Source organism: Phodopus roborovskii, unplaced genomic scaffold (assembly GCF_943737965.1).
Source record: "Phodopus roborovskii unplaced genomic scaffold, PHOROB, whole genome shotgun sequence".
In the NCBI taxonomy this organism is placed as follows: Eukaryota; Metazoa; Chordata; class Mammalia; order Rodentia; family Cricetidae; genus Phodopus; species Phodopus roborovskii.
This window is the reverse complement of record NW_026126082.1, coordinates 18,820-32,074: the sequence shown is the minus strand read 5'-3', so window position 1 is coordinate 32,074 and position 13,255 is coordinate 18,820. Positions and strand designations below refer to the sequence as shown.

Here is a 13,255-nt window from a genome sequence, read left to right as displayed (position 1 = left end):
TTTGATTCCTTTAATGAGAATTCTATATTTAGTTCTATACCTCACTTTTTAATTGGATTATTTGGTGTTTTAGTGACTAGCTTCCTGAATTATTTGTATATGTTGGAAATCAGCCTTCTGTCAGATGTGGGGTTGGTAAAGATCTTTTCCCGTTCTGTGGGCTGCCATTTTGTCCAGTTGACTGTGTCCTTTGCCTTACAGAAGCTTCTCAGTTTGAGGAGGTCCCATTTATTAATTGTCGATTTCAATGTCTGTGCTACTGGAGTTATGTTCAGGAAGCGGTCTCCTGTATCAATTTGTTCAAGGGTACCTCCCACATTCTCTTCTAAGAGGTTCAGTGTTGCTGGATTGATGTTGAGGTCTTTGATCCATTTGGACTTGAGTTTTGTGCATGGCTACAGATATGGGTCTATCTGCAGTCTTCTACACACCCTCATCCAATTGTGCCAGCACCATTTGTTGAAGATGCTGTCCTTGCCCCATTGTAAAATTTTAGCTGTTTTGTCGAAAATCAGGTGTTCATTGATGTGTCGGTTAATATTAGGGTTTTCAATTTGATTCCATTGGTCTGCCTGTCTATTTTTGTGCCAATACCAAGCTGTTTTCAGGACGATAGCTCTATAATAGAGCTTGAAGTTAGGGATAGTGATGTGTCTAGAAGTTCTTCTATTGTACAGGGTTATTTTGACTATCCTGGGTTGTTTTTGTTTTTCCATATAAAATTGAATATTTTTCTTTCAAAATCTGTGTATTTTGATGGGGATTACATTGAATCTCTATATTCCTTTAGGAAAGATTGCCTTTTTAAAAACAGATTAGTTTCTTAGTCATTAAAAAGTGTAGCAATTTTCAGAAGTGTGTTTGTTTGTTTTAAATCAGATTTGTTGGTGACAAAGTTCACTGGTAAAGGCTGTAACATGCCATGGCAGTATTCTGGAAGCAGAGGCCCTAGGTTCTTACAGGTCTGTTAAAAAAATTCCTTCATCTCTATGTACAGAACTAAGGCAGCTCAGATATTTGAAAAAAGAATTTGGAAATTTTTAAATAACAAACTATTTCTTTCAATTTAAAATAATTTTTGCTCAATATTTTTCTATGGTGTCCTTCCTAAAAACTAAAATTGGAACTTCTAAGATATGGTTCTCCCATAATATGCATATATATATTTCTCAATAAACTTGCTGATATAAACACACACACAAACACACAAAAGGTTGCCATTTTTACTATGTTTATCCTACCTATCCAAGAGTATGGGAGATCTGTCCATTTTCTGGTATCTTTTTTAATTTCTTTCTTTAAAGATTCAAAGTTCTTATTATACAGGTCTTTCACTTGTTTGGTTAGCATTACCCCAAGATACTTTTTGTTGTTTGTGGATATTGTAAAGGTGATGTTTCTCTTATTGTTTTTTCTCAGCTCATTTATTATCTGTATGTAATAGGGCTATTGATTTTTTTCTTTGAATAAATCTTGTATCCTGCCACTTTGCTGAAGGTGTTTATCAGCTGTAGGAGTTCCCTGATAGAATTTTTGGGTCATTCATGTAAACTATCATATCATCTGCAAATAATGAAAGTTTGACTTCTTCCTTTCCAAATTGTGTCCCCTTGATCTTTTGTTGTCTTATTGATCTAGCTAGAACTTCAAAAACAATATTGAAGAGATATAGAGAGAATGGACAACCTTGTCTTGTCCCTAATTTTAGAGGAATTTTGTTGAGATTCTCTCCATTTAGTTTTATGTTGGCTGTTGGTTTGCTGTATGTTGCTTTAATTATGTTTAGGTAATTACCTGTTATCCCTATTCTGTCTAAGACCTTTATCATAAAGTGGTGCTGTATTTTCTCAAAGGATTTTTCAGCATCTAGTAAAATGATCATGTGGTTTTTCTTTTCAAGTTTCTTTATATGGTGAATTACACTGATGAATTTTCATATATTGAACCATCCCTGTATTCCTGGGATGAAGCCCCCTTGATCATGGAGGATGATTTTTCTGATGCGTTATTGGATTCAATTTGCCAGTATTTTATTGAGTAGTTTTGCATCAATGTTCATGAGGGATATTGGTCTGTAGTTCTCTTTCTTAGGTGTGTCTTTGTGTGACTTGGATACCAAGGTAATTGTCGCCTCGTAAAAAGAGTTTGGCAATAAACCTGCTTCTATTGTGTAGAACACTTTGAGGAGTATTAGTATTAGCTCTTCTTTGAATTTCTGTTAGAATTCTACAGTGAAACTATCAGGCCCTGGGTTTCTTTTTCTTTTTTTGGTTTGTTTGGATACTTTTTATGACTTCTTCTATTTAATTAAGGGTTATAGGTCTATTTAAATTGTTTAATTGTTCTTGATTTAATTTTGATAAATGATATCTATCCATAAAATTGTTCACTTCCTTTAATTTTCGATTTTTGTGGAGTACAGGTTCAAATATGACCTGATGATTCTCTGGATTTCCTCAGTGTCCATTGTTATGTCCCCCTTTTTATTTCTGATTTTGTTAATCTGCATGATCTCTCTCTCTGTCTTTTGGTTGGTTAGTTTATTTCATTGATTCTTTGTATTGTTTTCTTTGTTTCTACTTTATTGATTTCAGCCTTCAATTTGATTATTTCCTGGCATCTACTCCTCCTGGATGAGTTTGCTTCTTTTTGTTCTAAGGCTTTCAGTGGTGCTGCTAATTCTCTAGTGTGACTATTCTCCCGTTTCTTAATGTGGGCACTTAGTGCTATGAACTTTCCTCTTAGTTCTGCTTTTAATGTGTTCTATAAGTTTGGGTATGTTGTGTCTTCATTCTCATTGCATTCTAGGAAGTATTTATTTTTTATTTCTTCTGTAACCCAGGGTTGGTGCAATTACACATTGTTCAATTTCCAAGAGTTTTTAGGGTTTCTGCAATTTGTGTTGAATTCTAGCTTTAAACCATGGTGATCTAGTAAGATACAGGGGGTTATTCCAATTTTTTTGTATCTGTTGAGGTTTACTATGTTGCCAAGTATGTGGTCAGTTTTAGAGAAGGTTCCATGTGGCACTGAGAAGAAGGTATGTTCTATAGACGTCTGTTAAACTAAATTGGGTTATAACTTCTGTTAGTTACTTTGTTTCTTTGTTAAGTTTCTGTCTGGTGGTCTTGTCTAACAGTAAGAATAGGGTGTTGAAGTCTTTCACTATAAGAAGTTTTATGTGGGATTTGAGCTTTAGTAATATTTCTTTTACAAATGCGGATGCCTTTGTATTTGGGGCATAGATGTTCAGAATTGAGACTTCATCTTGATGGGCTTTTTCTGTGATGAATGTGAAATTACCTTCTTCATCTCTTTTGATTGATTTTGCTTTGAAGCCTAGTTTGTAAGCTATTAGGATTGCTACAGCAGCTTGTTTCTTGGGTCCATTTTATTGGAAAATCTTTTACCAGCCCTTAACTTTGAGGTAATGTCTATCTTTGAAGTTGAGATGTGTTTCTTATCTGCAGTAAATGGATAGATTGTGTCTTTGTATCCATTCTGTTAGCCTGTGTCTTTTTATAGTCAAGTTAAGACCATTGAAATTAAGGGATATTAATGACCATTGCTTGTTAATTCTTGCTTGTTTTGGTTTTGGTGGTGGTGATGGTATTGTGTGTGGGTTTCCCCGTTTTTCTTTTTTCTTTTGGTTATTTATTGCCTATGTTTTTGTGAGTGTAGTTAACTTTGTTGGGTTGGAGTTTTCCTTCCAGAACTTTCTGTAGGGCTGAATTTGTGGATACGTTATCATTTACATCTGGTTTTGTTCTGGAAAATCTTGTTTTCTCCATCTATAGTGATTGTAAGCTTTACTGGATATAGTAGTATGGGCTAGTACCCATGGTCTCTTAGTGTTTCTAGAACATCTATTCAGGACCTTCTGCATTTCAGAGTTTCCATGGAGAAGTCAGGTATAATTGTGATCCATCTGCCATTATATGTTACTTGGCATTTTTCCTTTGCTGCTCTTAATATTATTTTCTTTATTCTTTAAGTTTTTAAGTTTGGCAATTTGATTATTATGTGACAAGGGGATTTTTTTTTTTTTGGTGATCATGTCTTTTTGGTGAGCATGTCTTTTTGGTGTTCTGTAAGCTTCTTCAACTTTCATGTCCTTCTTTAGGTTAGGAAAGTTTTCTTCTATGATTTTGTTGAATATTTTATTTCTGTATCCCTGAGCTGTACTTCTTTACCTTCTTCTATTCATATTACTCTTAGGTTTGGCCTTTTCACATGGTCCATATTTTGTGGATATTTTGTGTTAGAGATTTGTTGGACTTAAGACTTTCTATGGTCAATGACTCTATTTCCCCTAGTGAGTCTTCAACACCTGAGATTCTCTCTTCCATCTCTTGTATTCTATTGGCTATATTTACATCTGTAGTTCCTGATCATTTACCAAGCTTTTCTATTTCCAGCATTCCCTCTTTCTGTATTGTTTCTGATTCAGCTTTCAAGTCTTGTACTGTCTGAATTGTTTTCTTCATTTTTAAAAATATTTATAATTTTTCCCATGTACCCAAAACACTCCTCCCATCCCATTCCCCACCCACTCCAAAGGGAAGGTGATGCCTTCCAGGAGGAATCATCAAAATCTGTCAAGTCATCTGGAGTAGGGTTTAGGCCCTCCTTCCTGTCTCTGGGCTAAGAGAGTGTCCCTTCATGGGGAATGTGCTCCCAAAGTCCTTTTGTGCACCAGGGATACATCCTGGTTCGACTGTCAGAGGTCCATTAGGCTGCCCAGGCCTTCTAACTGAGACCCATGTTCAGGGAGTCTGAGTCGGTCCAATGCTGGTTTCCCATGAGCCCATGTCCCTTGTTCAGGACAGCTGTCTCTGTGGGTGTCTGTAGCCTGGTCTTGACCCCTTTTCTTATCACTCCTCCCTCTCTGCAACTGGATTCCAGGAGATCAGCTCAGTGTTTAGCTGTGGGTGTCTGCTTTTGTGTCTATCAGCTACTAGATGAGGGCTCCATGATGGTGGATAAGTTAGTCATCAGTCTCATTATCATGGAAGGGCATTTAAGGTAGCCTTTCCACTGTTGCTCAAATTGTTAGTTGGGGTCATCCTTGTAGGTCTCTGGACATTTCTCTACAGTCAGTTTTCTCTTCAAACCTATAATGGCTCCCTCTATTATGTATTTTCTTCATTTGTTTTGTTTGTTTTTTCTTGGCTTTCTTTGATTTCTTTAAGAGATTTATTTATTTCTTGAAATTTCTTTGGTTTGCCCTTTCTTCCACTAACTGTATTTTTTGTTTTTTCTTCCATTTCTTTAAGGGATTTTCTCATATCCTCTTGGAGGGTCTCATCATCTTCATAAATTTGTTTTTAAGGTCCTTCTTCTCTGTTTCATCTGCTTTGGGATGTTCAGGTCTTGTTGGTATAGAGTCCCTAGATTCTGATGGTGTTATATTGGTCTTTCTGTTGCTGAATATATTTTTGTTCTGTCATCTTCCCATCCCATTTTACAGTGTGTACAGGTGGGGTCTCTCTCTTTCCTCTCATATCCTGGTGGGTGCAGGTGGGTATAGACTTAGATGTCAGTAACTCTGGATGGTCCAAGCTCTCTAGGAGTTCTCAATCAGAGGGCATAGTCGGGGGGGGGGGGCAAGACTGTGATGAGAGCAGACTCCAGATGGTTCAGCGTATTGGGGCTGGTCCATTCAAGCAGAGGTGGGGGGCAAGACTCAAGCAGAGAGAATAGGGGGGCCAATACTGCAATGAGGGCAGGTTCTGGATGTTCCAGCTTGCCAGGGCTGGTTTACTACACTCGGAGCAGACCCAGGAAGTTCCAAGGAGGGGAGAGGGGGAGTGTGAGCTGGCCCCACACTCACCTCTAGCAGAGAACAGGGATGGGGGGGCAAGACTGCGATGATTGCAGGCTTCATATGGTCCTGCATGCCAGGGCAGGTCTACTATATGTGGAGCCAACCCAGGAAGTTCCAAGGAGAGGATGGGGGAAGTTGGGTCTGAGTTTTCCCCAACTCACCTCCAGATTCTCCCATCTTTTGATTGTGTTGGTTATGCTTGCATCTGTAGTTCTTGATCATTTAATCAGATTTTCCATTTCCAGAATTTCATCAGCTTAGTTTTTTTTTATTACCTCTATTTAAATTTTCAGTTCTTGAACTGTTTCCTTGTTTGATTGCTTTTCTTTGTTTTCTTGGCTTTCTTTAAGAGATTTATTCATTTCTTCTAAGTTTTTGTTTGATTTTTGATTTCTTTAAGGGAATTTTTCATTTCTTCTTTAAATGTCTTTGTCATCTTCATAAAGTTAGTTTACAGTCATTATTTTTAAGGCAATTTTCTTCTGTTTCTTCTTCATTGGGATGTTCAGGCCTTGCTGTTATATAACAACTAGGTTCTGGTGGTTTCAGATTGCTCTTTAGGTTGTTGAAAGTATTGTTGCACTGGTGTCTACCCATCTCTTCCTCCAGTCGGTGAAGACAGTGTCTGTTCCTCTTGGTCCAATTAGTGCAATTGATATCTGTGTCTTGGGGAGGTACTCTTGGTCAAGATCAGTGCAATTAGTATCTGTGCCTCAGGGAGGCACTCTAGGTCCTATTGATGAAGTTGCTGTCTGTGACTAAGGGAGCCACTGACATCTTGAGGGATAGGTGGGTTTGGGGATGGAGTGGAATTTATAGATTACAGATGGAGTGGGGATGGAACAGCCTGCCCAAAGAAGCCTGCCTGGTGACCCACTAGTATACCTGAGATGCGTTGGGGAGAGGCTCAGGGTTTTGCCCTGGGGCCTAGCGCCTAGAGACTAGTCTGTCTAGCTTGGAGGCTAGTCACTTCTTGGTCTGCTTTGTGCAGTCACTGTCTGTTGACAATACGTTTTAAATTGACTTTAAGAAAATGATAAAAACAGAGATCCTAAGAAATAAATGATCTGAATATTCAGAAATACAATTACTCTTAGTATAAACAAAAAACAGAACCCCACACAAAATGATAATTATAACAATTTGGAGTATCAAGATACTTGAAGATTTTCCTGGAAGAAATTGTTTATATACAAAAGAAGTGGAATTAGACTGACAAAATAGTAGAGCAGTATTTTTAAAAGACACCTAAGTGAAAGATTATTTTCGAGCTGAAATTTAGAGTCAAATGATGAATCAGGTTTGGAGAATAATAGAAAATGTAATCTTCCATGGAAGGCCTTAGCAACTGCTGAATAGGTACTTCAGAAAAAGTAAAGAGTAAATTAAAGAAACATGTTCATATTATTTAGCAGCATGATAGTCATTTGTGGCTTTAGCAAGAGCTGTTGATTTGATAGTGACATAATTAACTTCCTTGGTAACCTTACTTATAAGTTAGGGTAGCAGTAAAATTTATAGTGTCCTTTTATACATCCTATTCTAGCAAGTACTTTCAGTTTCAAGTTCCTTATTTCTTTGCCATAACTGCCTTATTCCCATTTTACAGGTCTAATTGGATGTCATAGGAAATCAGTCTACTGGCATGTGATTGGAATGGGCACAACCCCTGAAGTACACTCAATATTTCTTGAAGGACACACATTTCTTGTGAGAAACCACCGTCAGGCTTCCTTGGAAATATCACCAATAACTTTCCTTACTGCTCAGACACTCTTGATAGATCTTGGACAGTTCCTGATATTTTGTCATATCTCTTCCCATAAACATGGTACTATTATTTTGGATCTTAAAAATGAGTATTATAAAAGATTATGTTCTAATTTTAATGACATTTCCTGGGCAGTGTTACAATATAATGCATTGCAGAAAAGCCATTATAGAGTTAGGATTGTTAGACTTTGAGTGAAATCTTCTAATGTGAAAATTTTTTTCATCTTGAATATATAAGAACTTTATTGTCAGTACAAGATTATTGTGGGTTTTTAGTTAAATATCTGTGGAAGAAGAAGACATAGGTTAGAGATGAATGAGATAGGAAAAATGAAGGACAGTATGTTATTAGTTTTTTAGCCTGACACCATTAACTAGGCTTCAGTACTATCAGAACAGATGAGAAATCTAGGGAAATGAGGTATCACATAAAAATTTAAAGGACTATTGATAGAGGTTTTGCAATGACCAAAGATACTGTGTAAACAAGTGTGCCTATAGTATCATTTCCTGGTTACATGATGTTGTAGGTAGTAGTTGTGCAGATTGTTATCAAATAATCCTTTCACTTCCATTTTCTTCTTGTATGTTAACTTTGTTCATTTTTTTTGTCTTGGATCAACCTAATAACTCTTTCTTAGGTATGTCCATTTAAGGCTTAGTCTCTTATATTGCCAGAGAAGAATATCAGAAATAGGATAATTTATTGTAAACAAAGTTATTGTCTCACACAGTTCAAGAGGCCAGGAAGTACAATATCAAGATATTGTCATTTAATAGAGGTTTTCTTTCTGTGTTATAGTACAGGAAAATGATACACATGGTAGAGAGGCTAAAGAGAAAGGGGAACAAAGGGAGGAAGGAGAGAAATAATCTCTTAATATTGTTTGGGTTATCTGACTACAGATGGCATGGAAGCTTATGTCAAAGTAGATAGCTGTCCCGAGGAACCCCAATTGCAAAAGAAAAAAAATGAGGAAATGGAAGATTATGATGATGATGATCTTGATTCAGAAATGGACATGTTCGTGTTGGACGATGACAACTCTCCTTTTATCCAAATTCGCTCGGTTGCCAAGAAGTACCCTAAAACTTGGATACATTATATTTCTGCTGAGGAGGAAGACTGGGACTATGCTCCTTCAGTTCTCACATCAGATGATGGGTAAACATCTTTGGGCTCTTGGTACTATCCTCTCCTATATCCAAATTCTTCTTAATTATTCAAACCAATGAATCCTTAAGCCATATTTAAGAGTTAGTATGTTATAGGATCAAATGGTAAGGATGTTTTGCCAGCCACCATTCCATCACTGTGGTAAAATGCTGAAATTAACTTATAAGTAGGAAAGGTTTGTTTGTTTTTTGGATTTTGTTTGGTTGGTTTTTTTTTTTTTTTGACATAGGGTTTCTCTTTATTGCTTTGGAGCCTGTCCTGGCACTCACTCTGTAACCAGGATGGCTTCAAACTCACAGCAATCCTCCTGCCTCTGCCTCCCGAGTGAGGGGATTAAAGCCATGTGCCACCAATGCATGGCTAGACTTTTTTCTTTTTTTTAATTTATTTTTTATGTCATTTTGCATTTTTACCAGTTATCCCCTCCCACCATTTCTCCCATCCCATCCCACCACCTAACCTCTCCTATCACAGGGTAAGGTCTCCCATGGCAGGGAGAAACAAAGCCAGGGACATTAAGGTGAGGCAGGACCAAGCCCCTCCACCCTACATTAAGGCTGAGCAAGGCATCCCATCATAAGGAATGGTCTCCAACAAGCTAGCTCATACACCAGGGATAGATACTGCTCCTGCGGTCAGGGGCACCTCAGACAGACCCAGCTACACAATTGTCTGCTGCATGCAGAAGACCTAATTCTGTCCCATGGAGGCTCCATGGTTGTAAGTCTAGAATTTGTAAGTTCTCACAAGTTTGGTTAAGCATTTCCCTGAAATGCTATTGACCTTCATTGCTCATGTATTCCCTCCACCCTCTCTTAAACTACATTCATGGAGATTGGCCTAGTATTGGGTTGTGGATCTCTATATCTGCTTCTGTCAAATGCAGGATGAAAGCTTTATGATGATAGTTGGGGTATTCACCAGTCAGATTACAGGAAAAGGCAAGTTTAAGCACCCTCTCCACTTTTTCTAGATTTAGCTGGGGTCATTCCTGTGGATTGCTGGGAGTTTCCCTAACACGAGGTTTCTCCCTAACCACATAATGGCTCTCTATTAAGATATCTCTTTCATTGCTCTCCCACTCCATCCCTCTCTGAACTTGACTCATGCACTCATTCCCCCATTCCCTCCCTTTTATCACCCCAGCTCCTAGTTTACCCAGGAGATTTTATCTAATTCCCCTTCCTAGGGTGATCAATGCATCACTCTTAGGATCCTCCTTGTTACCTAGGTCTCTGGAGCTATGGATTGTAGTCTGGCTATCCTTTGATTTATATCTACTACTCACTTAGGAGTGCATATATACCATGTTTGTCATTCTACCTCACTCAGGGTTACTTTTTCTAGTTCCTTCCATGAATTTGCAGGCAAATTCATGGTATCATTTTTTTGTTTGTTTGTTTGTTTGTTTTAGCCTATTAAGACTCCATTGTGTAAATGTACCCCATTTTCTTTATCCATTCTTTGGGTTATTTATGGGTATCTAGGTTGTTTCCAGATTCTGGCTATTAGGAACAATGCTGTTATGAATATAGCTGAGCAAGCATCCTTTGGGTATATGCCCAAGAGTGGTATCACTGGGTGTTGAAGTAGATTGACTCCCATTTATGTTATTTATTTATTTATTTATTTATTTATTTATTTATTTTTGAGAAAGTGGTTCCCAAAGTGGCTATACAAGTTTGTAGAAGTGTTCCACTGACTCCACATCCTCTCCAACATAAGCTGTCCTCAATATTTTTTATCTTAGCCATTCTGATAGCTGTAAGATGTCTCAGAGATATTTTGAATTGCATTTCCCTGACGGCTAAGGATGTTGAGAATTTCCTTAAATGTATTTTGGTCACTTCAGTTTCTTATGTTGAGTAATCTGTTTAGCTCTGTACCACAATTTTTTAATTGAATTATGTGGTGTTTTGATGTCTAGTTTCCTGAGTTCTTTATATATTTTGGAGATCAGCCCTCTGTCACATGTGGGGTTGGTGAAGATCTTTGCCCATTCTGTAGGCTCTCGTTTTGTCTTATTGACAGTGTCCTTTGCTTTACAGAAGCTTCTCAGTTTCAGGAGGTCCCATTAATTGATTGTTGTTCTCAGTATCTGTGCTACCGGTGTTATATTTAGGAAGTGGTCTCCTGTGTCCATGTGTTCAAAGCTACTTCCCACTTTCTCTTCTATCAGGCTTGGGGTAACTGGATTTCTGTTGAGTTATTTGATCCACTTGGACTTGAGTTTTGTGCATGTCGATAGATATGGATCTATTTGTAATCTTCTACATGTTGCCACCCAGTTATGCTAGCACCATTTGTTGAAGATGCTTTCCTTTTTACTTTGTACCATTTTTTTCCTTCTTTGTCAAAAATCAGGTGTTCATAGGTGTGTGGATTAATGTCAGGGTCTTCAACTCAATTTCATTGATCCCTGTGTCTGTTTTTATGCCAATACCAAGCTGTTTTCATTACTGTAGCTCTATAATAGATTTGAAGTCAGCGATGGTGATGCCTCTAGAAGTTCCTTTATTGTACAGAACTGTTTAGCTCTTCTGGATTGTTTTGTTTTTCCATATGAAATTCAGTATTGTTCTTTAAAGTTCTGTGAAGAATTTTGCTGGGGATTGCGCTGAACCTGTAGATTGCTTTTGATAAGATTGCCTTTGTATGTTGATCCTACCTATCCAAGAGCATGGGAGAGCTTTCCATTTTCTTATATCCTCTTCAATTTTTTCTTCAGAGACTTAAAGTTCTTGTTGTACAGGTCTTTCTTTTGTTTGGTTAGAGTTACCCCAAGATACTTTGTATTATTTGTGGCTGTTGGGAAGGGTGATGCTTCTCTGATTTCTTTCCTGTCCTTTCCTATCATTTGAATATAGGAGGGCTACTGATGTTTTCCTTAGTTAATCTTGTATCCTGTCACATTACTGAATTGTTTATGAATTGTAGGAGTTCCCTGGTAGAACTTTTGGGGTTACATACATACCTTATCATAACATCTGCAAATAGTGATAATTTGAATTCTTCCTTTCCAAATTGTATCCCCTTGATCTCTTTTGTTGTCTTATTGCACCAGCTAGAACTTTGAGTATTGTATTGAATAGATATGGAGAGAATAGATAGCCTGTCTTGTTCTTGATTTTAGTGGAATCACTTTGAGTTTCTCTCCATTTTACTTGATGCTGGCTTGCTGTAATTTGCCTTTAGTGGGTTTAGGTATATTCCTTGTATTCCTGATATGTCCTTATCATGAAGGGGTATTTGATGCATCTTATGAGATGATCATGTGGTTTTTTTTTTTAAATTCAGTTTGCTTATATGGTAGATTACATTGACAGATTTCTATATGTTGAACCATCTTGTATCTCTAGGATGAAGCCTACTTGACCATGGTGCATGAATTTTTGATGTGCTCTTGGATTTGATTTGCCTGTATTTTATTGAGTATTTATGCGTCAATGTTCATGAGGGAAATTGGTCAGTAGTACTCTTTCTTCGTTGCATCTTTGTGTGGTTTGGGTATCAGAGTAACTGTAGCCTCATAAAAGGAGTTTGGCAATGTTCTTTCTGTTTCTATTGTGTGGAACAAGTTGAGGAGTATTGGTATTAGCTCTCTTCTGGGAGAATTCTGTGCTGAAGCCATCTGGTCCTGAACTTTTTTGGTTGGGAGCCTTTTGATGACTGCTCCTATTTCCTTAGGGGTTATGGGTCTATTTAAATTGTTTGTGTGTTTTTTTATTTAATTTTGGTATTTGGTACCTATCGAGAAAATTGTCCATTTCTTTTAAATTTTCCAATTTTGTGGAGTACAGGGTTTTGAAGTATGACCTGATGATTCTCTGGATTTCTTCACTGTCTGTAGTCATGTCCCCCTATTTCTTCTGAGTTTGTTAATTTCGATATTCTCCCTCTGCCTTTTAGTTAGGTTGGATAAGAGTTTGTCTATCTTGTTCATTTTCTTGAAGAACCAACTCTTTGTCTCATTGATTCCTTTGTTTTTATTTTATTGATTTCATCCCTAAATTTGATTATTTGCTGGTGTCTACTTCTCCTGCATGAGTTTGCTTCTTTTTGTTCTAGAGCTTTCAGTGTGCTGTTAAGTCACTAGTGTAAGATTTCTCCAACTTCTACATGTAGGCACTCAGTGTTTGAACTTTCCCCTCAGCACTGCTTTCATTGTATATCGCAAGCCGTGTTATGTTGTGTGGTCATTTTCCTTGAATTTTAGGAAATCTTTAATTTCTTTCTTATTTCTTCCTTGACCCAGGGGTGATTCATTTGAGTATTATTCACTTTCCATGAGTTCGTAGGCTTTCTGTAATTTGCATTGTTTTTGAGTTCTAACTTTAAGCCATGGTGATCTGATAAGATACAGGGGTTTTATTCCAATTGTTTGTATCAGTTGATGTTTGCTTTGTGACAATGTATGTGGTCATTTTAGACAAGGTTCCATGAGGTGCTGAGAAGAAGGTATATTCTTTTTCTGTTTG

General features: G+C 37.4%; 1 protein-coding gene across 1 annotated transcript in view; it reads left to right on the top strand.

Annotated features, from left to right (window-relative positions):
• The window catches only part of F8 (coagulation factor VIII), a gene marked incomplete at its 3' end in the record, with an annotated part of 53,018 nt that overhangs the window by 26,163 nt on the left and 13,600 nt on the right, over window positions 1-13,255 (top strand). Inside the window, exons 6-7 of the mRNA XM_051179414.1 lie at window positions 7,437-7,658; window positions 8,507-8,765. Coding sequence (XP_051035371.1) covers window positions 7,437-7,658; window positions 8,507-8,765 — 481 coding nt within the window. The remainder of the gene's footprint in view (window positions 1-7,436; window positions 7,659-8,506; window positions 8,766-13,255) is intronic.